At 47.9% G+C, this 22,852-nt stretch overlaps 1 protein-coding gene across 1 annotated transcript in view; it reads right to left on the bottom strand.

Moving 5' to 3' along the window:
• The window catches only part of LOC140391979 (copper-transporting ATPase 2-like), a 193,685-nt gene that overhangs the window by 65,491 nt on the left and 105,342 nt on the right, over positions 1 to 22,852 (bottom strand). The window contains exon 10 of the mRNA XM_072477093.1: positions 15,006 to 15,133. Within this exon, the coding sequence (XP_072333194.1) occupies positions 15,006 to 15,133 (128 nt within the window). The remainder of the gene's footprint in view (positions 1 to 15,005; positions 15,134 to 22,852) is intronic.

Below are 22,852 nucleotides of genomic sequence, written 5' to 3'. Positions count from 1 at the left end.
GAATAACCTCAGCTGGTACTGGGGATTGTATCCCCTCTGCTGACCTGTCTAGCCAAGTGAGCAAAACCGGCCCCCAAAATACCAGATAGCGTCGCAGAAACAACACCCCTCTCCCAGAATACCTGAGTACTACTAATAAAAGCAAAATACTGCAGATGCTGTAAACCTGAAATAGAAATGGAAAATGCTGGATAGACTCAGCAGGTCTGGCATCATGGTGGTGAAAAAGAGTTAACGTTTCGGGTCTAAATGACCCTGCTGTCATATGCTGCTAAACATGCTGAGTTTATCCAGCATTTTACTGTTTTTATAGCTGGATACTACAATGGGAATGGGGGTAGGGTGCTGGGGAAAGAGAAAATGTAGATCTCTCTGAGTGGATGAAATAAGATGAGCCAAATGGTCTTCATCCATTATTGTATTGTGATCTTAATGGGATCTACACCTACAAATCCTGAAGCTCAATGTTTTTGTTCTGTTTGACCATCTGTTGTAACCCGCACTGAACCCATGGGGCTGGACCAATTAGGCTCCCTGCCAGTCTCGTGGAGTACGAGCTTCCCTGCTGAGGGACGGATCCTCTTCATCAGCGGGAGAGGTAATCAGAGGATATAAACCAGGCCCAAGTGTGAGCCGAGCATGTAGACCCTTCCGGGATCTGTGTACAGAGTCTTTTTGCATCTCTGTAAATAAACCTTTTTTCCCCAATGTTTCCCATGTGGCTGCTTCTGTGAACTCAATACCATCCCTTCCCTATTAAAAGCTAGGTTAAAAATGGCAAATGAATTTCAATGGGTGCAAGGTGCAATGGAACCAGAAATTATGAAGTAATCTTCATTAGTAAGAATTAGGAGAAGGGATTTGGAAATATTATTAACAACCATATACTGAAAGTTTCCTGTCTTTTTGATTATATTGCTAACCAAGCTATTGAAATACCAAACTATATTTACTGAACAAATCTGTAGACTAATTTGCAGCCAAAATAAATCTTCCCTAATATTATTCAAAATAGTTGAGTGGGTTGAATACACCCCGTGAGGGCAATGTTAAATTGATAAGTACTTTTCCACAATCATTAGAGATTTGAAAATGAAAATATTTGTCGACTCCTGATAGCTTAAAGTCACTTTGACACGCCCAACGAAAAGTCGAGTTATTGAAAAATTCTAATTAAGCACAGTAATTGCACCAAACTGGCACAAAAGTACTTCTCAGTGCAACCCAATCCACCATTCTCCATAATTTCAAATTAAGTAACTTCTGATAGTAGGCGAGTATATTGCAATAATTTTTACACTGCAGATGGTTCTTGGAACACAAAGATTGGACTGGTTACTTTTATTGTAAAATGTTGATTGTTATGGTGCAATTTTAAAAAGGAACATCGGAAGAAGATTCATCCACTCAGCTCTTGAGCCTGTTCCAATGTTCAGATGGATCATACAGATCTGTACCTCAACTCTATTTGTGCACCATCGCCCCATATACCTTCATCTACGTACGTAACAAATGATTATCAATCTCAGTCTTGCGAGTTCCAATTGCCTCAGCTGTCCTGTCTAATGTTGTTATCTATTGAAATATTTTGATGAAAGGACGATATCAGGTGCAAAATGGATGCAATGCCAATAAACAAAGCCAATTTGAAAGTCTGGTCTTAACCAACAATTTGGGAGCTAATTAATGATTATTGATAGGGGACTTCCGGTTGCGGCGATGCACTGCTAAGCCGCACGTTTCGGCAGCTCCCGTTCTAACGGACTTTTGGGCTCTTTTCGGGAGCCCCAACGGATATTTTTTCAGACCAAACCCAGTGTGGGGTGACGAAGGAAGGTGTCCCCCCCGGGTGTGTATGGAAAGGACCAGTGGCAGTGGCCAGATTGCGAAGGATCCTCTGGAGCAGCGGCAGAGAAGAGATGGAAGAAGCAAGATGGCGGCGGATGGAGTCCAGACGACATGGGGCCCGGACCAACAGGAATTCCTCCGACGGTGTGTGGAGGAACTAAAGAAGGAGGTGCTGGCGGCGATGTTATTGGCAATCGATGGGCTGAAAGAAACACAAAAGGCCCAGGCGATAGAGCTCCGTGGGGTGAAGGCAAAGACAGCCGAAAACGAGGATGAGATATAGGGCCTTGTGGTAAAAATGGAGACGCATGAGGCGCTACATAAGAGGTGTATCGAAAGGCTCGAAGCCCTGGAGAACAGCTCGAGGAGGAAGAACCTCCGGATTCTGGGTCTCCCCGAAGGAATGGAGGGAGCTGATGTTGGTGCTTATGTGAGTACGATGCTCCATACGCTAATGGGAGCTGAAGCCCCCTCGGGCCCCCTGGAGGTGGAAGGGGCTCACCGGGTCCTTGTGAGAAGACCAAAGGCTGGAGAACTACCAAGGGCGATAGTGGTGAGATTTCACCGCTTCACGGACAAAGAGGCTGTCTTGAGCTGGGCTAAGAAAGTACGGAGTAGCAGTTGGGAGAATGCGGTGATACGAGTGTATCAGGACTGGAGCGCGGAGGTGGCGAGAAGGAGGGCGAGCTTTAATCGGGCCAACGCGGTGCTTCACAGGAAGAAAATAAAATTTGGGATGCTGCAGCCAACGCGATTGTGGGTCACGCACCAGGGCAAGCACTACTACTTTGAAACGTCGGATGAGGCATGGACCTTCATCCAAGAAGAGAAACTGGACTAGAACTGAGGGACTGATGTTGGGGGGGAGACAACGAGGTTGATGTACAGAAGTGTAAATTGGGGAATGGAAGGTTTATAGTATCGAGACGATAGACGGGGAATTTTTCTCCTCTTGATGGGGGGACACGGAGAAATGTGGGTGCCGGTGGAAAAAGGGACTGAGAGGGGGGATGGGGAATGGGGGAGCTGCGCCATAGGAGGTGGGGCCAATAGGAAAGCGCGGGGTTTTTCCCACGCTATGGAGATGATGGCGGGAAGATAGGCGCAGGAAGGGAGTTCCACGCACAGGGGGGTCAAGGAGAGAACGGGGGAAGCCGGGTTCAGTTAGAGTTAGCTGACTTTCGGAAGCATCATGGGGGGGGAGTAACCATGCTAGATGGGGATCTAGCGGGGGGGGGGGGGGGGGGGGGATGATCAACGGGGTTGCTGCTGCTGAGAGCGAGGGGGAGCTGGCAAGAGAAGAGGTGGTCGGGGGACGGGAAGGCGCCGCCTGGGGGATGGGTGGGTGCGCTGGACCCGGAGGGGGGGCTGGCCTAGAACAGGGGATGGCTAGTCGGCGGGGGGGGCCCCCAATCCAGCTGATCACGTGGAATGTGAGAGGCCTGAATGGGCCGATTAAGAGGGCCCGAGTGTTCGCGCACTTAAAAAGACTGAAGGCAGATGTAGTCATGCTTCAGGAGACGCATCTGAAGGTGGCGGATCAGGTTAGGTTAAGGAAAGGATGGGTGGGACAGGTGTTGCACTCAGGGTTGGACGCAAAAAATAGGGGGGTGGCGATATTGGTGGGGAAACAGGTGTCGTTCGAGGCTAGGAATATAGTGGTGGATAACGGGGGTAGATACATTTATGGTGAGTGGTAGATTGCAGGGAAAGGAGGTCGTACTTGTAAATGTATATGCCCCGAACTGGGATGACGCGGGATTTATGAAGAGGATGCTGGGACGTATCCCGGACCTGGAGGTGGGAAGCCTGGTAATGGGGGGGGGGAATTCAATACTGTGCTGGATCCAAGGCTAGACCGGTCTAGATCCAGGACCGGAAGAAGGCCGGCAGCGGCCAAGGTGCTCAGGGGGTTCATGGAGCAAATGGGGGAATGGATCCGTGGAGATTTGCTAGACCGTTGGCCAAAGAGTTCTCCTTTTTCTCCCATGTCCACAAGGTATACTCCCGAATAGATTTCTTTGTTTTGAGCAGGGCACTGATCTCGAAGGTGGCAGGAACAGAGTACTCGGCCATAGCCGTTTCAGACCATGCCCCGCACTGGGTGGATCTGGAATTAGGAGAGGAGAGGGAGCAGCGCCCACTCTGGCGACTGGATGTGGGACTATTGGTGGATGAGGGGGTCTGTGGAAGGGTGCGGGGATGTATTGAGAGGTACCTGGAGGCCAATGACGATGGTGAGGTCCAGGTGGGGGTAGTATGGGAAGCGCTGAAGGCGGTGGTTAGGGGAGAGGTGATCTCCATTAGAGCTTACAAGGAGAAACAAGAGGGCAAAGAAAGGGAGAGATTAGTGGGGGAGATTTTGAGGGTGGATAAAAGATATGCGGAGGCCCCGGACGAAGGACTATATAGAGAGAGGCGAAGACTTCAGACGGAGTTTGACCTGCTGACCACAGGAAAGGCAGAGGCACAGTGGAGGAAGGCACAGGGGATGAAATACGAGTATGGGGAAAAGGCGAGCCGGCTGCTGGCCCACCAACTTCGCAAGAGGATAGCGGTGAGGGAGATTGCGGGAGTTAGGGATGAAACGGGAACTACGGAGCGGAGAGCAGGGAAGGTAAATGAGGTGTTTAAGACCAATGCAACAGTTTCTGGACCAACTAAGGTTCCCGAGGGTGGAGGAGCAGGAGGTGGCAGGTCTGGGGGCGCCAATTGAGGTGGATGAGGTGACTAAAGGACTGGGGAATATGCAGACAGGGAAGGCCCCGGGACCAGACGGGTTCCCGGTGGAATTTTACAGGAAATATGTGGACTTGTTGGCCCCGCTGCTGGCGAGAACCTTTAACGAGGCCAGAGAAGGGGGGACTCTACCCCCGACAATGTCGGAGGCGACGATATCACTAATCCTGAAGCGGGATAAAGATCCGCTGCAATGCAGGTCATATAGGCCTATCTCATTCCTAAATGTAGACGCCAAGCTGCTGGCAAAAGTGCTGGCGACGAGGATCGAGGATTGTGTCCCGGGGGTGGTGCATGAAGACCAGACAGGGTTTGTAAAGGGGAGGAGAGACAACTGAATGTCAACGTGCGACGGCTGTTGGGGGTGATAATGATGCCCCCAGCAGAGGGGGAGGCAGAGATAGTGGTGGCGATGGATGCAGAGAAGGCATTCGATAGGGTAGAGTGGGAGTATCTATGGGAGGTGTTGAGGAGGTTTGGGTTCGGGGAGGGGTTTGTCAGTTGGGTCAGACTCCTATATGGGGCCCCAGTGGCAAGTGTAGTCACAAACCGGCAAAGATTGGAGTATTTTCGGTTACATAGGGGAACAAGGCAGGGGTGCCCCCTGTCCCCATTACTGTTCGCGTTGGCAATTGAACCACTGGCCATAGCGTTGAGAGACACTAAGAAATGGAGGGGGGTGGTTAGAGGGGGAGAGGAACATAGAATGTCACTCTACGCAGATGACCTACTGCTATATGTGGCGGATCCTGTAGAGGGGATGACAGAGGTTATGCAGATATTGAGGGAGTTTGGAGATTTTGCAGGATACAGGCTAAATATGGGGAAGAGTAAGCTTTTCGTAATACACCCTGGGGACCAGGGAAGAGGAATAGACACCCTGCCGTTAAGGAGAGTGGTATGGAGCTTCCGATATTTGGGGATTCAGGTAGCTAGGAGCTGAGGAAGTCTACACAAACTTAATCTGACGCGGCTGGTGGAGCAGATGGAGGAGGATTTCAAGAGGTGGGATATGCTGCCGCTCTCACTGGTGGGCAGAGTGCAGGTGGTAAAAATGATGGTTCTCCCAAGGTTTCTTTTCGTGTTTCAATGTCTCCCCATTCTGATCACAAAGGCCTTTTTCAAGAAAATAGACAGGAGCGTTGTGAGTTTTGTGTGGGCAGGGAAGACCCCGAGGGTAAGGAGGGGGTTCCTGCAGCGTAGCAGGGACAGAGGGGGACTGGCGTTGCCGAACCTGGACGACTACTACTGGGCCGCCAATGTGGCGATGGTTTGTAAGTGGATGAGGGATAGAGAGGGGGCGGCGTGGAAGAGGCTGGAGATGGCGTCCTGTAAGGGAACAAGCCTAAAGGCGCTGGTGACGGCGCCGCTGCCGCTCTCCCCGATAAGGTATACCACAAACCCAGTGGTGGTGGCAACCTTAAGGATCTGGGGGCAGTGGAGGCGACACAGTGGGGTGATGGGTGCCTCGGTGTGGTCCCCGATCAGGAACAACCATAGGTTTGTCCCAGGAAGGATGGACGGAGGGTTCCAGAGCTGGCAACGGGCAGGAATTAGGAGATTGAGAGATTTGTTTATTGACGGGACGCTCGCGAGCCTGGGAGTGCTGGAGGAAAAGTATGAGCTGCCCCCTGGGAATAATTTTAGATAAATGCAAGTGAGGGTGTTTACGAGGCAACAGGTGAGGGAATTTCCGCTGCTCCCGACACAGGGGATCCAAGATAGAGTGATTTCCGGGGTATGGGTCGGGGAGGGCAAAGTGTCCAAAATATATCAGGAGATGAGAGACGAGGAGGAGGCGCTGGTAGAGGAGCTGAAGGGAAAATGGGAAGAAGATCTGGGGGAGGAGATTGAGGAGGGGCTGTGGGCCGATGCCCTAAGTAGGGTAAATTCCTCATCCTCGTGTGCCAGGCTTAGCCTGATACAATTTAAGGTTCTACACAGCACATATGACGGGAGCGAAACTGAGCAGGTTCTTCGGAGTGGAGGACAGGTGCGGGAGGTGCTTGGGAAGCCCGGCGAACCACACACACATGTTCTGGTCGTGTCCGGCACTGGATGAGTACTGGAGGGGAGTGGCAAAGGTGATCTCAAAGGTGGTGAAGGTCCGGGTCAAGCCAGGCTGGGGGTTAGCTATATATGGGGTAGCGGAAGAGCCGGGAGTGCAGGAGGCGAAAGAGGCCGATATTCTGGCCTTTGCGTCCCTGATAGCCCGGCGAAGGATCTTACTCATGTGGAAGGAAGCGAAACCCCCCGGCGTGGAGGCCTGGATAAACGATATGGCAGGGTTCATAAAACTAGAACGAATGAAATTTGCGCTGAGAGGATCGGCTCAGGGGTTCTCTAGGTGGTGGCAACCGTTCCTTGACTATCTCGCGGAACGTTAAGGGAAAATAGATCGCCAGCAGCAGCAGCCCAGGGAGGGGGGGGGGGGGGGCACTATTTTTTGTTACTTTGTTAGTTCACTATTTTATTCAAATTATGTTATTTATCAGTTGTTGCGCTATTTTTATGTTGATTTGTGAAGTGGAAAAATTCTGTTTGAAAACTTTAATAAAATATATATATATTTTTTTAAAGATGATTGTTGATAGAATCAACTATTTCCTGATAGATCTGATAGGTAAAAATGCTATTTTAATGTCAATATCAAGACCCAGTTTTAATACCCATTTTAAAATAAGGATTTCAGCACTCATAACCTCAGGTTATGACAAAACACATAGCTTCAACAGAGACACAAAACACCTGACACATGCATAAACTAATTGGAGATAAAAGCAACATTTTCACTAAGCAAGATGAAAAAGCTATTGTCCTGATGAATATATTTTCAAAGTCAGTTTGACATTAAGAAATGAGCTGTACCAGTAATCGAGATCAAGGTCGAAGGAAGCACCCCAGCCACATGAAGGCACCATTGTTCATAATGTGGATAAAGCAAAGTCAGCAGAAAACCAGTAGAAACCAGTCTTGATAAAAGCACAGAATCGCATTTCATAACATTCACAAATATTCAAACATGAAACATTCAGAACGTATGTTGCACATTAAGGATTGACAGTTAACCATCAAATCAAATGTATTTGATTCTAATCCAAACCAATTAGGACGACATAGAGGTATAGACAGATGACTAAAGAATGTTAAGATTCTCCTTAAACATGATGGTCCTATACTTTGATCTAACTACTCGCTATCCTTATTTTCATATTTTCACTTTTCCACTCTAACTCTTGAAGTAAATGCAAGCTGTTTTGCCATAAACAGGAAACCATTTCTGTATTATTTTGAAAGTTAAATTGTGAATAAGTTACTTCTCTTTAAGTCCTTTTGCTAGCCGGACTTTATTGAGAATAGATTTAAGTTTCTCTCAATTGTAATCAAATAGAGGCAATAAAGATTCTTGTTTGCATCCGAGAAGTTTAACTCAAATTTCTATTGAGTATAAGTGTTGCAAGACCTCACTAATTCCACATAGATCTCTTCAATTATCATGATTTAAACTTTCCTGAAGGTGCTAAAACAACACACATCTGCAGGTTTAGCACTCAAGCACTGATTAGAAACAATTTTTATGACATGGTATATGCAGTCTCGTTGTATCCACTTCCACTGAAGATACGAAGAAGAACTGGCTGACATACAATGGAACGTTTTCGGATGGCTCAGGTATGGAGGGAAAGGGCAGACAGGTTGGTTCTCTGACATGGAATTCAAGGTCTGGCAGAAGAAGTCCAGAGGAGGGTGAATGACTTGTATGTGCAGAGGGGAAGGAGCTCTCCTTGCCCTCCTGTCTCCATCTCGCGCAGTTGGTGCTCTGCCTGGCCTCATTTCTTCTCCTATTCCTTCTCCAAACCAAGGAGAAACCCTAGCAAGATACCCATGACCAATCGTCATATTCTCTTTGGTGCCTCCTATAAGGTGTCAAATAAGGTAACGCAACACAGAACGAACTCACTTCAGATGACGTTCTTAGAATAAGTACAGATTTAAAGTGTTAATGGAGTCTTAACAAGGTGTCCTAGAAAGTCCCATCATGTGCCTCAGGAGTTATCATCAAATCTCCTGCAGCTTGGATGGGAACAGTAAAAGCTGAGCATATGTTTAAGTAGCACTTCAAGTCGCCAGTAATGACTTATTTATTCCTATTCAGGTGGTCATTGGTGTTGTGTTAGCTACCCTGGGATAACACGGACTGCAACTGAATGCAGTTGGTCTGTGAAGCAAACACCAAACTTAGACGTTGGTTCAATACGATTTATTGAACATCTGTAACAAGGCACACAGCTGGCTGTGGGTTGACACTCTACTACTCTAAGTGTACTAACTCTAACTAACTAGATCAGACTAGCTCTGATCCATGTGTAGAAGGTGCTGACTGATATATACACCCTGACTGACACTACAGTTGTCACCAGTGGAAAAAGGCGGAGTGCTGGTGCCTCGTGTGTTTTATAGTAGGAAAACCCCCTCTAGTGTTCTGTCTGGTGATTGGTTGTGTTCTGTCCTGTGTGTTGATTGGCTAACCTGGGTGTCTGTCACTGCCTGTCTTTACCTCATGATGTGCATGTGTGCATATTATGACAACTGGAAGGAGAGGTTAACTGAAGCACAAGCCATCAAAATATATTTTTCTGGATGGCAAGATGTAACTAGTGGGGTCCCACAGGATTCGGTCCTTGGGCCGCAGCTATTTACAATCTACATTAACGATCTATATTAATGACTTGGATACAGGGATAGAAGGTTCTATAGCCACATTTGCAGATGACACAAAAATAGGTGCGACAGTGAATTTGACAGTAAGCTGCAATGAGGAAATAAGAATCTTACAAATGGATATAGATAGGTTAGGAGAGTGCGCCAAAATGTGGCAGCTGGAGTTTAACGTGGATGCATTTTGGTCAAAAAAATGGAAAGGCAACTTATTATCTAAATGGGAGACTTCAGGGTGCTCCGATGTAGAGGATCTGGGTGTCCTCGTGCATGAGTCATAGAAAACAAGCATGCGGGTGCAGCAGATAATAAGGAAAGCAAATTGAATGTTGGCATTTATAGCAAAAATAATTGAGTATAAAGGTAAGGAAGTGTTGTTGCTACTATACAAGGCTTTGGTAAGACCACACCTGGAGTCTTGTGCACAGTTCTGGTTCCCTTATTTGAGGAAAGATGTAATGGCATTGGAGTCAGTTCAGAAGAGGTTCACTAGATTGATTCCAGAGATATGAAGGGTTTGTCATAAGAGGAGAGATTGAACAGTTAGGGCCTATACCCTCTCGAGTTTAGAAGAATGAGGGGAGATCAAATCAAGGTATACATGATGCTAAAAGGTATGGATAAAGTAGACGTGGATCAGATGCTTCCTCTTGTGGGGCATTCTAAAACGAGAGGTCATAATCTTAACATAAGAGGTAGCAAATTTACAACGGATTTGAGGAAAAACTACTCCCAATGGGTTGTGAATCTGTGGAATTCGCACAGTGAGTAAATTTAAGGAGGAGTTAGACAGATTTTTTAATGATATTGGGTTGAAGGGTTATGGAGAACGGGCAGGACAGTGGAGTTGAGGCCAGGATGGGCTCAGCCATGGTCACATTGAAGGTGTTTAGGCATGGGAGGCTAAATTGCCTACTTCTGCTCCTAGGTGTTCAAGGGAGGCGATGCTCTGCTGACAATCCAGCTCTTGATCTGTAGCATTATAGGTAACAGATGAGGAACATATCAGTCATGATAGAATGGCGGAGCAGACTCGATGAGCGAATGGCCTAATTCTGCCCCTATATCTTAAGAACTTATGAACCGCTGCTCGGATTCAGCCCTGTGTTGGTGGCATATGAATGCTTGTTCTAGCACCGCCCAGGAATGCACATCACCAATGTTGATGCTCTGAGTCACCTACCATTACTCACAATTACCCCCCCCTCCACACCCTACCAAGAATTTAATGGACACTCAGCCTCTGTCCGCCAGGCAGATCCAGACATGGACCAAGAAAGATCTCACGTTAGTGAAACTACGTCACGTGATCCTAAGAGGCGGCATCCAATGACACCTTAAGAAGGACCTGAAGTTGTTCCTATCCAAACGCCAAGAATTCAGCGAGGAAGATGGCATCATCCTGTCCCTTGCCCTGACCAGAGCCTGATCTTGAAGGAGCTCCACAATAGTCACTCCGGAGTCTCCAAGGACCACTATAGAAAAACTCCGGCAATCATTTTGCACTCATGGAATACCGGAGGTCGTCATATCTGACAATGCGGCCCCCTTTACCAGCGGAGATTTCCAGGCGTTCACAAAGTCCAATGGGATCTACCATAGATCTATCATAGAATTTATAGTGCAGAAGGAGGCCATTCGGCCCATCGAGTCTGCACCGGCTCTTGGAAAGAACACCCTACCCAAGGTCAACACCTCCACCCTATCCCCATAACCCAGTAATCCCACCCAACACTAAGGGTAATTTTGGACACTAAGGGCAATTTATCATGGCCAATCCACCTAACCTGCACATCTTTGGACTATGGGAGGAAACCGGAGCACCCGGAGAAAACCCACGCACACACGGGGAGGATGTGCAGACTCTGCACAGACAGCGACCCAAACCGGAATCGAACCTGGGAACCTGGAGCTGTGAAGCAATTGTGCTATCCACAATGCTACTGTGCTGCCGTGATGAAGCATATTTGGACGGTGCCCTACCACCCATCTTCTAATGGCTTGGCCAAGCGGGCAGTATAAACGTTTAAAAACGGGATGAAGAAACAGATCACTGGAAACAGCGTCTATACCCGCAAATGCGGAGAAGAGTCCCCTTGGATCCTGGGAGTGGTAGTTGAGAAGATTGGCCCCATGTCATACAAGGTTAAGCCAAGGAGAGGACCGTAGAAAAAGCACGTGGACCATATTTGGAGCAGGGAGCTCTCGACTGCAGAAGCTACTCTGGGCAGGTTGACATCATTGGAACCTACCACTGAGCAGGGAACTAAGCCCATGGTACGCCCAAGAGTTTTCCCCCAGGAGGATGAAGACTCAGGCTCCGACATGGAGACGGAGGTGACGGACCACCAGCTCGAAATTGACAATGGGGTAGAACCCCCATCAGCGACCCTTTGACCTCGGTGAGGAAGCAATGTTCCCCTGTCCGTTCTACATTCCCAGATCCAACTCCGCTGACGATGGACTCGAGGCGGTTTGCAAAGTGGTGAAGGAGGCCTCGTGTCATGGGAGCGAGGGGGAGGATCTGGACTTGGGGGAGGGGGGAAGGGATGGGATAACACTCACGAAAATCATGAGGGATCACTCATTGATCTTCCTGTGGGGCCTGTGGAGTACGAGTTCTTATGGGAATGGGCAGAGGTCTATCCAGCAGGGACTCGTTACTGAGCCTTTTAGAAACCATCCCAGACCGTGGGGCACACGGAGTATGAGTTCCCATGACAACGAGTGGAGGCCTGTCCAGCAGGGACTTGTTATTGAGCATTTTAAATGCCATCTCAGACCCGGACCGGGAGTCTCTGTTAGGTCCGAGCTGGGAAGTGTTGTATACACGGTGCGCCTTTACTTTTGAGTTAAAATAAACTTGGTTCAACTTTTATCTTCATGTGTCCTGGATTACTACACATATTAAGTTTGATATACTGTTACAACACCCTGACCAAGTGCGTGACCCAGAGTCACAACACAAATGAATTAACCAATAATCCTCATAAATATTCTTGACGCCTTTGACTCTTGGCTGCCCAATGCTCGTACCCGGCTGCCCAATGCTCGTACCCACCTATCAAAATTGTTCTGCTTAACCCTTTCAAATTCTGCATAACTCTGTCCCAACTGTCTCCTTAAATTCCAATACTTTTGCCTATATTCTTCAGGGAACAATTCATATGCATCCGGAATAGTCTTTTTTACTGTGTCATAATTCTTAGACTCCTTCTCTGACAGAGAAGCATAAACCTCCTATGCCAACACCATCTATTTACTCTGCGTGGGTAATGTCCACTTTACTCTTGGCCACTCCATTTGGATTGCTATTTTCTCAAAAGCCTTAAAAAAGGTTTTGATCTCCTTTCTCATCGAATTTTGGGAGGGCCGGTATAAACTTAAACATATCGTCGTTGGGTCCCATTCTGGGATTAAGCCCCCCTTACTTTCTGGCAGTTTCCTGCTCATTTCTAGTATCTTATGCTGGAAGGCTCTCTCTTTTGCTTTTCCAACCCTCTCTTCTTTTCCCCTCTTTTCCTTTTTCCTCTCTTTTTCTTTTTTCTCTTTTTCAATCACTTCAATTATCTCTACCTTCTTAGCTCTAGCACATACTAAAGCACATACCAATTCGACTAGCTTGTCTTTGCAAAGTTCTTGTAATTAAACCATAGTTAAGTCTTACATCTTAAGAAAAATTTTAACAGGGTCCAGAGCCATCCTGTTACATCACTACAAACCTGGGGCTGGATTCTCCACACCCCAACGCCGAAATCGCGTTCGGCGATGGGGCGGAGAATCCAGTTTCCTGTATGAAATCAGGACCGGCGCTGGTTTGGCGATTCTCCACCCCCCGAAAAGCGGCGTACTCGGGGAGTACCCGAGAATAGCCCTGCTATTCTCCGTCTCCGACCAGCCGAATTCCTGATGGTGTGGATCTAATCTGGTCCTGCTGTTCAGGATACTCGCGAGGTGGCTGCGGACTCAGTCCGCAGTCGCCACAGTCGGGGTGGGCCACTAGGAGGGCAGGGTGGGCCTCATTCGGGACTGGGATATTTTTGAGCAGGTGGTCCGGGTCGGGCGTGCAGCCGATCGGGGGCACTATTTCCGTAGTCCGGGTCCGCGGTCTGAGTCCGCGATGGAGCTCGGCGAGGCCGCCGCTGTGCGCATGCACAGCCTCTGAGCCAGATGTGCAGGGGCTGTATCGGCAGCTGGAGCTGCGAGCTCCACCACAGCTGCCTGCTAGCCCCCTGCAAGGCAGTGAATCTGTGACCTTTTGACACCAGATTGTCTGGCGTAAAAGACCACAGTTTTCACGACGGCGTGGGGATATCGTCCCTGAAACGGAGAATGCAGCCCCTGGTGTCTCTTTTAATTCACACTGTAACCCAAGCTTCGCTGTCTACCGTTCCGAAGATCCTGGACGAGCCCCCAAATGATGTTCCCCAAGGTAGGGTAACTGCACGGTCAATTGCAGCCCATGTGTCCCAGAGTCACAACACAAGTGAATTAACCAATAATTCTTTAAAAAATTCCTGAAATCTTTGGCCCTTGGCTGCCCAATAATTACAGTCACCAAGTTTGTATGTTCAAACACAATTATTGTTTATTTCTAACAAGATTAATGGTGAAATATGCAGCAGGTACAATTGGTTAAATATTTAAAAAGTACTTAACTCCTACTTTAACTTGCCTCTCCATCCTCTATACACACAGACAAAAACAGGGGAATGGAAAAGGGGGAAAAATATAAATTGAAGAGAAAAGAGTCTTTGCTTCAGATGATGGGTAACTGCAGGCTTTTTCCGCAATAAGTTTGTAAATTACAGTCCTTGTTTTGCAGCCTGTACTCACAATTGTTCTGGAGAGACAGAGTCCTTGTTTTATCAGATTTTGCTCTCAATTTGCCTTCAGGATCTAACACCCACAGGCTTATTGGAGAGACCGAGTTAGCTGGATCTTTCTTTAAGAGGCTTAACAGCAGTTGTTTGGAGAGGATCTAGCTGGACGTTCACCTCCGCTACCGCCATCAAAAGTGAAACTAAAATGGAACTTCATGGCTCTGAAAAAACATTCCAATTCGATAATATCCCATCGTCACCGGTTCCGGATTTTGGGCCCATTCGTTGGCCACCAATCAATCAAATTGAGTCAGTATTAATGTCAGCCAGTCTGCAATTATCAGCGTAAAACAGCACAGTCTTTTGGTCCTTCTGTTTGAATTAAAGGCACAGGAATTTACAGTGCAGAAGGAGGCCATTCGGCCCATCGAGTCTGCACCAGCTCTTGGAAAGAGCACCCTACCCAAGATCAACACCTCCACCCTATCCCCATAACCCAGTAACCCCACCAAACACTAAGGGCAATTTTGGACACTAAGGGCAATTTATCATGGCCAATCCACCTAACCTGCACATCTTTGGACTGTGGGAGGAAACCGGAGCACCCGGAGGAAACCCACGCACACACGGGGAGGATGTGCAGACTCTGCACAAACAGTGACCCAAGCCGGAATCGAACCTGGGACCCTGGAGCTGTGAAGCAATTGTGCTATCCACAATGCTACCGTGCTGCCCTTAGTCACAGGTCCATTAAACATCCATGGTTCAAAGATCGAACAGCAAAATTAAAAGGGGAAATAAGGGAATAAACAGGGAATGGAAAGGAACAAACAGGAAGGACCCTTACAATACTTTAAACAAAGAATCAACACATACCTGTGATGAGAGATTCATCTGCCATAGAACAGCCTTCTATTACTTTTCCATCCACAGGAAACTTGCCACCAGGGACCACCTTAACAATGTCACCCCTTTGGACAAGATCTACAGCAATCTGTTCCTCACTGAAAGAAACAAAATCAGATCATATTTAAAATGGCATATTTCAGATTGCATGGTATTCAGAAAGCTGCATTTTTGATTACACATATCACCATCCTTCACGTCCATTAAAAATTGTCAGCAAAATAAAGGACTTGCAGAGTTAGAATAGATGTACAATGTAACCCATCGTTACATAAAAGCATCTCCTGCTGGTTTTAGACGTGACAAAGTATCAGAAATGTTTCCTAAATTCCAACTGAGACATGTAAGATTTACTGAATCATCACATGGGAATACATTGGAAAACAGGCTAATTAAAAAAAACTTTAAAGATGTTTTATTCAACTACTTATTTGATTTGTGTCTTGTTCAATGCAACAAACCATTGATAGTATTTAATAGCACTGTGGGCGTACCACACAAGAACTACAGTGGTTCAAAAAGGTAGTTCACCACCACCTTAGCAAGGGCGACGGGTAGAAATGCTGGCTTACCAGTGATGCCCACATCCCGGGAAAGAATTTTTAAGAATTCAGAACCCCTCATACCATGAGCCTCCATACTGACATCATGATGTAAAGTATAGGTACGGCTCCAGATGCAGAATCACCACAGGTTAAAACACTCTCATCAAGTTTGGATATAGTGACACTGACACATATGGTGGATAATTAGATAGAAGCCCTGCTTTTAATTTAACCCGCCCAGCAGGAAAACAAAGTAGATTCGGGTCAAATGCATACTTTACAACTTGCCCATTTAATTTTCCCTGCCCCCCCCCCACAAATTCTCCGACCAATCATCGCATTTCCCGATTCCGGCACGGCTGAAGTAGAGTCCCGCCCACTATCTTGGGCATTTTGTTTTAATCAAGTTCAGACTGATAGTAGATATTCTACCATCTGTATGGCACCAATGAAGAAACAGTGAATCTGATTCGAAAGCACAAATAATTTATAATTCAGCATGCATAAAATGACAATGGTGACAATGTGATAAACTCAAGAAATTTGTATTGGTTCAAAGCACTTACTCTTGACATAAAGGAAAAAAAACTTGCATTTATTAAGCTTTCACAACCACAGGGTGTCCCAAAGCACTTTACTGTCAATAATGTACCATTGAACTTTAGTAATTGTTGTCGGAAATACTGCAGCAAATATGTGCTTAGCAAGCTCCCACAAACAGCAATGTGATAATGACTTCAGTCTATTTTTCTGTGATGTTGATTGAGGGCAGCACGGTAGCACAGTGGTTATCACAGTTGCTTCACAGCTCCGCGGTCCCAGGTTCGATTCCCGGCTTGGGTCACTGTCTGTGCGGAGTCTGCACGTTCTCCCCGTGTCTGCGTGGGTTTTCTCCGGGTGCTCCAGTTTCCTCCCACAGTCCAAAGATGTGCAGGTTAGGTGGATTGGCCATGATAAATTGCCCTTTTTTTTTCCAAAAAAGGCGAGGTGGGGTTACGCGGGCTTAAGTGGGGTGCTCTTTCCAAGGGCTGGTGCAGACTCGATGGGTCGAATGGCCTCCTTCTGCACTGTAAATTCTACGCTTCTATGAGTCATAAACATTGGCCAGGATACAAGGAAGTACTTCCCAGCTCTTCCTTCAAATAGTGGATTGGGATGTTTGATGTCTGCCTGAGAGGGCATCATCGGAAAGAGGGCACCTCAAACAGTGCAGCATTCCTTCAGTACTGCACTGAGTGTCAACCTTGATTGTGCTTAAATCTTGGAGGGGGGACTTGAGCCTTCACGTTTGGAGCCGCTGAGGAACAGCTATCCCGGCTTGGAAACATATCCGTTGCTCCTTCACTGTGGCTTGGTCAAAATACCTGGAACTCATTTCCAAACAGCACTGTGAGTATACCTTCACCAGATGAACTGTAGCTGTTTAACATGGCACCTTACCCCCATCTTCTCGAGGGTAATTATGGATGGGCATTAAATGCAGGCCGAGCCAGCATGCCCACATCTGTGGGGGGGAAAAGCACATTTCCCCCCAGTTCCTTTGTGTAAATGCAAGTTTAACCGGAAAAGATATGATTGTCACTTGAAGCTGCAGTACAAACATAATGAATATGAGCAGTTGATTCATGATGAAACATTCACTTTTATTACTGAATTGACTGGAGCGCTAATAAAGCTGTTGAGGAGGAAGGTAAGTTAAGAAGGTGAATTAGTTTCCACAGAGGTGTTCTAATTAAATGGTTTTCACTGTAATGGATGAAAAGTTAATGATGTTGAAAGATGAAAATTTGTATGTGGAAAGTACACATGAAGGATAAGCTGACCGTTAGCTTCAGGAAATGATGCCCAGAAATGTCAGGTCCGTTCTCATTCTTCCCTTTTGGATTTATGTGAAAGTGTGGGAACTACATGGCTCTCTGTTCCATGGGACATGACATCTTATACTATTGCAGTTTTGTGCAGCTGTGCTAGTTTTGTTTTATGAATAGTATTCAGATGAGCAAGAGAGCGGCACGGAAGCATAGTGGTTAGCACTGTCGCTTCACAGCTCCAGGAGCCCAGGTTCAATTCCCTGCTTGGGTCACTGACTGTGTGGAGTCTGCATGTTTTGATTGGGTTTTTCAACAAAGTATATTTACCGTTATGCACACAGAATGAGAAATATATATATATTTATACATATATAGAAGAGAAGGGCACGCCCAAACATACCAAACAAAAAAGTAATAATAAAAAATAAAATAGAATAACTGGTAGGGTTTTGTGCACCAGCTCAACAGCAGCAACTCTGTACACCTGGCAAAATTATTTATAACACACAAGTAGGCGACTGTTTGTGGGGGGTGTGGGGAGGGGGGGCTGTGGAGACTGGGGAGGTAAATATACATTTGGGTGCCCGAGAAACAATTACAGTGGGCAATACTCAAATGGGTTTGGTGCTGGTGTTGTCGCTTGCTTCTCCCAGACGGATCTCGCTGCTGTTGTCGTCTTGCGCTCACCTCTGCTTCAGCCGTTCCTCCCGTCTTTCGCCTGTATTCTCCTTGTTCTCTGTTCCTGGAGATGCCAAGTTTGTTATTGTATCCCGTGCCCTCCTTCCGGCTGTCATTTCCCTGCCTCCTCCCCCACCTCCCTGGTTCTCCTCTCTTGTTCCCTGTCCCTACCCTCTCCCCCCTCCTGTGGTTCGCCTTTCTTACCTCTTAGGTTTAGCTGTCTCCCCCGCCTCTCCCGGTCTATCTCTCCCTCTCATGCTTTGGCTACTTTCCCCTGATTCTTGGCTACCTGGCTATTCTTTTGATTGTTCGCTGGCCACAAACAGGTCCCGGAACAATTGGGTGAATGGCTCCCAGCCGTCGTCTGACCCTCGGATGGCGAATTTGATTTTCTCCATTTGGAGAGATTCCGAGAGGTCGCACAGCCAGTCTGCAGCTTTGGGTGGTGCCGCTGACCGCCTGCTGAACAGGATTCTAGTGCGGGCGATTAAAAAATGAAAGTTATAACTGTGATGCACCCTTCAGTAGAATAAGTGGACAATGCTCACTATCTGACCTTGTGAATGATAATAATCATGAGTAACATAGTAGAGAACTTGAATTGTCCATGGGGATGTGCTCAGCAAGGAGTCTCCTACAGGATAGGGAGATGGAAAGATCACTGGTGAATACTAATGGCAGAATGGAGAAATACGCAATTCAAATTAATTTACCTAAATGCTGTTTCAAACTAGTTTCTCAACTTTTTCAATATTTCTCAAAAGTATGATTTTCCTTCGAACTTCAGTCTCCAGGGTTTCCGGTGGTGGCCATGGAGTGAGTGGTCACACATTTGGCTCCTGCTCAAGGTGGACTTTTTTGGTCATTCCACATCCAAATGGGGTGTTGTTTGAGGGTAAAAGGTGTGAGAATTTAAATATATAAAATTATGAAGGGAAACTAGAACTAGGAAGAATAGCCTCAAAATAAGGGGGAGCAGATTTAAGACTGAGTTGAGGAGGAACTTCTTCACCCAAAAGGTCGTGAGTCTGGAATTCCCTGCCCAGTGAAGCAGTTGAATGTTTTTAAGGCAAAGGCAGATAGATTTTTGAACAGTAAAGGAATAAAAGGTTATGGTGAGCGGACAGGGAAGTGAAACTGAGTCCACAAAAACATCAGCCATGATCTTATTGACTGGCGGAGTAGGCTCGAGGGACCAGAGGGCCTACTCCTGCTCCTAGTTCTTATGAGTGCTCAGGGAAGGTAATACTCCTCTGGTAAGGCCGGGGTATAGATCAGTGGACGAGAAGTGCCACGAGAGAGCAGCTACAGCAAGAACGTTTTTGTGGTGCGCCACAGGTGAAGATGGCAGAGGGCAAGGGGCAGCGCTGCCCATCCAGTGGCTGGCAGAGCAGCTGGTGGAGTTTTTGAATAATAAATTCCGGCAGCAGAGGAAAGAGGCTTTGGAGGATTTGGCCACGGTGGTGGAGCTGCTCAGGACCGCGATTGAGCGAGTGGAGCAGAGGCAGGAGATTCAGGGTCTGGCGAACTGGATATTTTACAGGGCGCCGGTGGCGAGCATTCAGAATTTGATAAATTACTATTTGGCGGTAAATATTGTGATGGTGAGGAGATGGGCTGTGGATGAGAGGTCGGTCTGGGGCCGGGTGGAGGCGGTGTTGTGTTGGGGAACATGTGATGCACGATCAATTGCACAAAGACAAGAGTTGAATACAACTGAGGCTTTATTGCTGTAAGATGTGTGGCCTCCCACAGTAGCTGGCGAAATGGCTGCTGCACGGAGGACACACATATTTATACTCCACCTACTGGGCGGAGCCAGCAGGTAGGGAGTACCGTCGTACCTGTAGTACAGGTCCTACCACACATCACCTAATATAGATGCAACAGTGGTTTACCACATTCACCCCCTGTTAAAATTGAGTTCGTCGGGGGTGGTGGAGAATTATATACAACAACTGAATTTTACATGTACAATTTTTGTGAGAAAAAAAATGTCTTTTGAAGTCCAGTGGACCAGTTAGAGATTCAACCGGTCCGGGGCCTTGATGTGCTGCTGGGAGCGATGCAATGGTGGCGGCGGTGCCAATGCTGGTCCGATCTTCGGTGACTCCGGGAGCGTGCCGAAATCCTCTTCATCCTTGGGCGTGGGCAGGGGGAGGACGGATGGTCCTAGGGGGTTTCTGCTGGGAGCGCCGGGGGAGGGGAGGGTGGGGCCGGGCCAAAGGGGTGTGTGTGTGAGGAACCTGCTGGTGCCAGGTCCCTGAGGGAGACAGTATCCTGGCGGCCGTCGGGGTACGCCACGTAGACATACTGGGGGTTCGCATGGAGCAATTGCACCCTCTCCACCAACTGGTCTGCCATGTGGATTCGAACGTGTCTACGGAGAAGGCCGGGTCCTGGAGCTGCGAGCCAAGTCGGGATCGACACCCCGGATGTGGACTTCCTGGGGAAGGCAAAGAGACGTTCATGGGGTGTGTTGTTAGTGGCGGAGCACAGTAGTGACCGAATGGAGTGTAGTGCATCAGGGAGGACCTCCTGACAGCGGGAGGCCGGGAGGTCCCTGGACCGTAGGGCCCACCATACTGTCCCGTTCTCCCTCTCTACCTGACCGTTTCCCCGGGGGTTATAGCTTGTCGTCCTGCTGGAGGCGATACCACTGCTGAGCAGGAACTGACGCAGCTCATCACTCACGAATGAGGATCCCTTGTCACTGTGGATGTAGGCGGGGAAACCAAACAGAGCGAAGATTGTGTTGAGGGCTTTGATGACGGTGGCAGACGTCATGTCGGGGCATGGGATGGCGAAGGGGAATCTGGAGTACTCATCGACCACACTGAGAAAATACGTGTTACAGTCGGTGGAGGGGAGGGGCCCTTTGAAATCCATGCTGAGGCGCTCAAAGGGGCGGGAGGCCTTCACCAGGCGCGCACGGTCCGGCTGGTAGAAGTGTGGCTTGCACTCCGAACAGACCTGGCAGTCCCTGGTGATTGTCCATACTTCTGCGACGGAGTAGGGCAGATTGCGGGCCTTTATAAAATGGTACAACCGTGTGGCTCCCGGGTGACAAAGGCTGTTGTGCAGGGCCCGGAGTCGGTCTACTTGTGTGCTGGCACATGTACCTCGGAATAGGGGGTCTGGGGGCTCGTTGAGCTTGCCGGGGCGATGCAAAATCTCGTAATTGTAGGTGGAGAGCTCGATCCTCCACCTCAAGATCTTATCATTCTTTATCTTGGCCCGTTGTGTGTTATTGAACATGAAGGTTACCGACCGTTGGTCAGTGAGGAGAGTGAATCTCCTGCCGGCCAGGTAATGGCTCCAATGCCGTACAGCTTCAACGATAGCTTGGGCCTCTTTTTTGACGGATGAGTGCCAATTTCTGAGGCATGAAGGGTGCGGGAAAAGAATGCCATGGGTCTGCCTGCCTGATTGAGGGTGGCAGCTAGGGTGACGTCTGATGCGTCGCTCTCCATTTTTTTTTAATTAAATATTTTATTGAAAATTTTTGGTCAACCAACACAGTACATTGTGCATCCTTTACACAATATTATAACAACACAAATAACAATGACCTATTTTATAAACAAAAAATGAATAAATAATAAATAACAAAAATGAAAACTAGCCCTAATTGGCAACTGCCTTGTCACAAGTAACACTCTCCAAAAATATAATTTAACAGTCCAATATATAATTATCTGTAGCAACAACCTATACATACTATACAGTATATATTAACATCCCTGAGAGTCCTTCTGGTTCCTCCTCCCCCCCCCCCCCCCCCACCCCCCCCAATCCTGGGCTGCTGCTGCTGCCTTCTTTTTCCCATTCCGTCTATCTTTCTGCGAGGTATTCGACAAACGGCTGCCACGCCTGGTGAACCCTTGAGCCCCCTTAGGACGAACTTAATCCGCTCTAGCTTTATAAACCCCGCCATGTCATTTATCCAGGTCTCCACCCCCGGGGGCTTGGCTTCTTTCCACATTAGCAATATCCTGCGCCGGGCTACTAGGGACGCAAAGGCCAAAACATCGGCCTCTCTCGCCTCCTGCACTCCCGGCTCTTGTGCAACCCCAAATATAGCCAACCCCCAGCTTGGTTCGACCCGGACTCCTACTACTTTTGAAAGCACCTTTGTCACCCCCATCCAAAACCCCTGTAGTGCCGGGCATGACCAAAACATATGGGTATGATTCGCTGGGCTTCTCGAGCACCTCGCACACCTATCCTCCACCCCAAAACATTTACTGAGCCGTGCTCCAGTCATATGTGCCCTGTGTAATACCTTAAACTGAATCAGGCTTAGCCTGGCACACGAGGACGACGAGTTTACCCTGCTTAGGGCATCTGCCCACAGCCCCTCCTCGATCTCCTCCCCCAGCTCTTCTTCCCATTTCCCTTTTAGTTCATCTACCATAGTCTCCCCTTCGTCCCTCATTTCCCTATATATATCTGACACCTTACCATCCCCCACCCATGTCTTTGAGATCACTCTGTCCTGCACCTCTTGTGTCGGGAGCTGCGGGAATTCCCTCACCTGTTGCCTCGCAAAAGCCCTCAGTTGCATATACCTGAATGCATTCCCTTGGGGCAACCCATATTTCTCGGTCAGCGCTCCCAGACTCGCGAACTTCCCATCCACAAACAGATCTTTCAGTTGCGTTATTCCTGCTCTTTGCCACATTCCATATCCCCCATCCATTCCCCCCGGGGCAAACCTATGGTTGTTTCTTATCGGGGACCCCCCAAGGCTCCAGTCTTTCCCCTATGCCGTCTCCACTGT

This window comes from Scyliorhinus torazame, chromosome 15, assembly GCF_047496885.1.
Source record: "Scyliorhinus torazame isolate Kashiwa2021f chromosome 15, sScyTor2.1, whole genome shotgun sequence".
Classification (NCBI taxonomy): domain Eukaryota; kingdom Metazoa; phylum Chordata; class Chondrichthyes; order Carcharhiniformes; family Scyliorhinidae; genus Scyliorhinus; species Scyliorhinus torazame.
The sequence above is the reverse complement of the archived record's forward strand: the minus strand, read 5'-3'. Positions and strand labels throughout refer to the sequence as shown.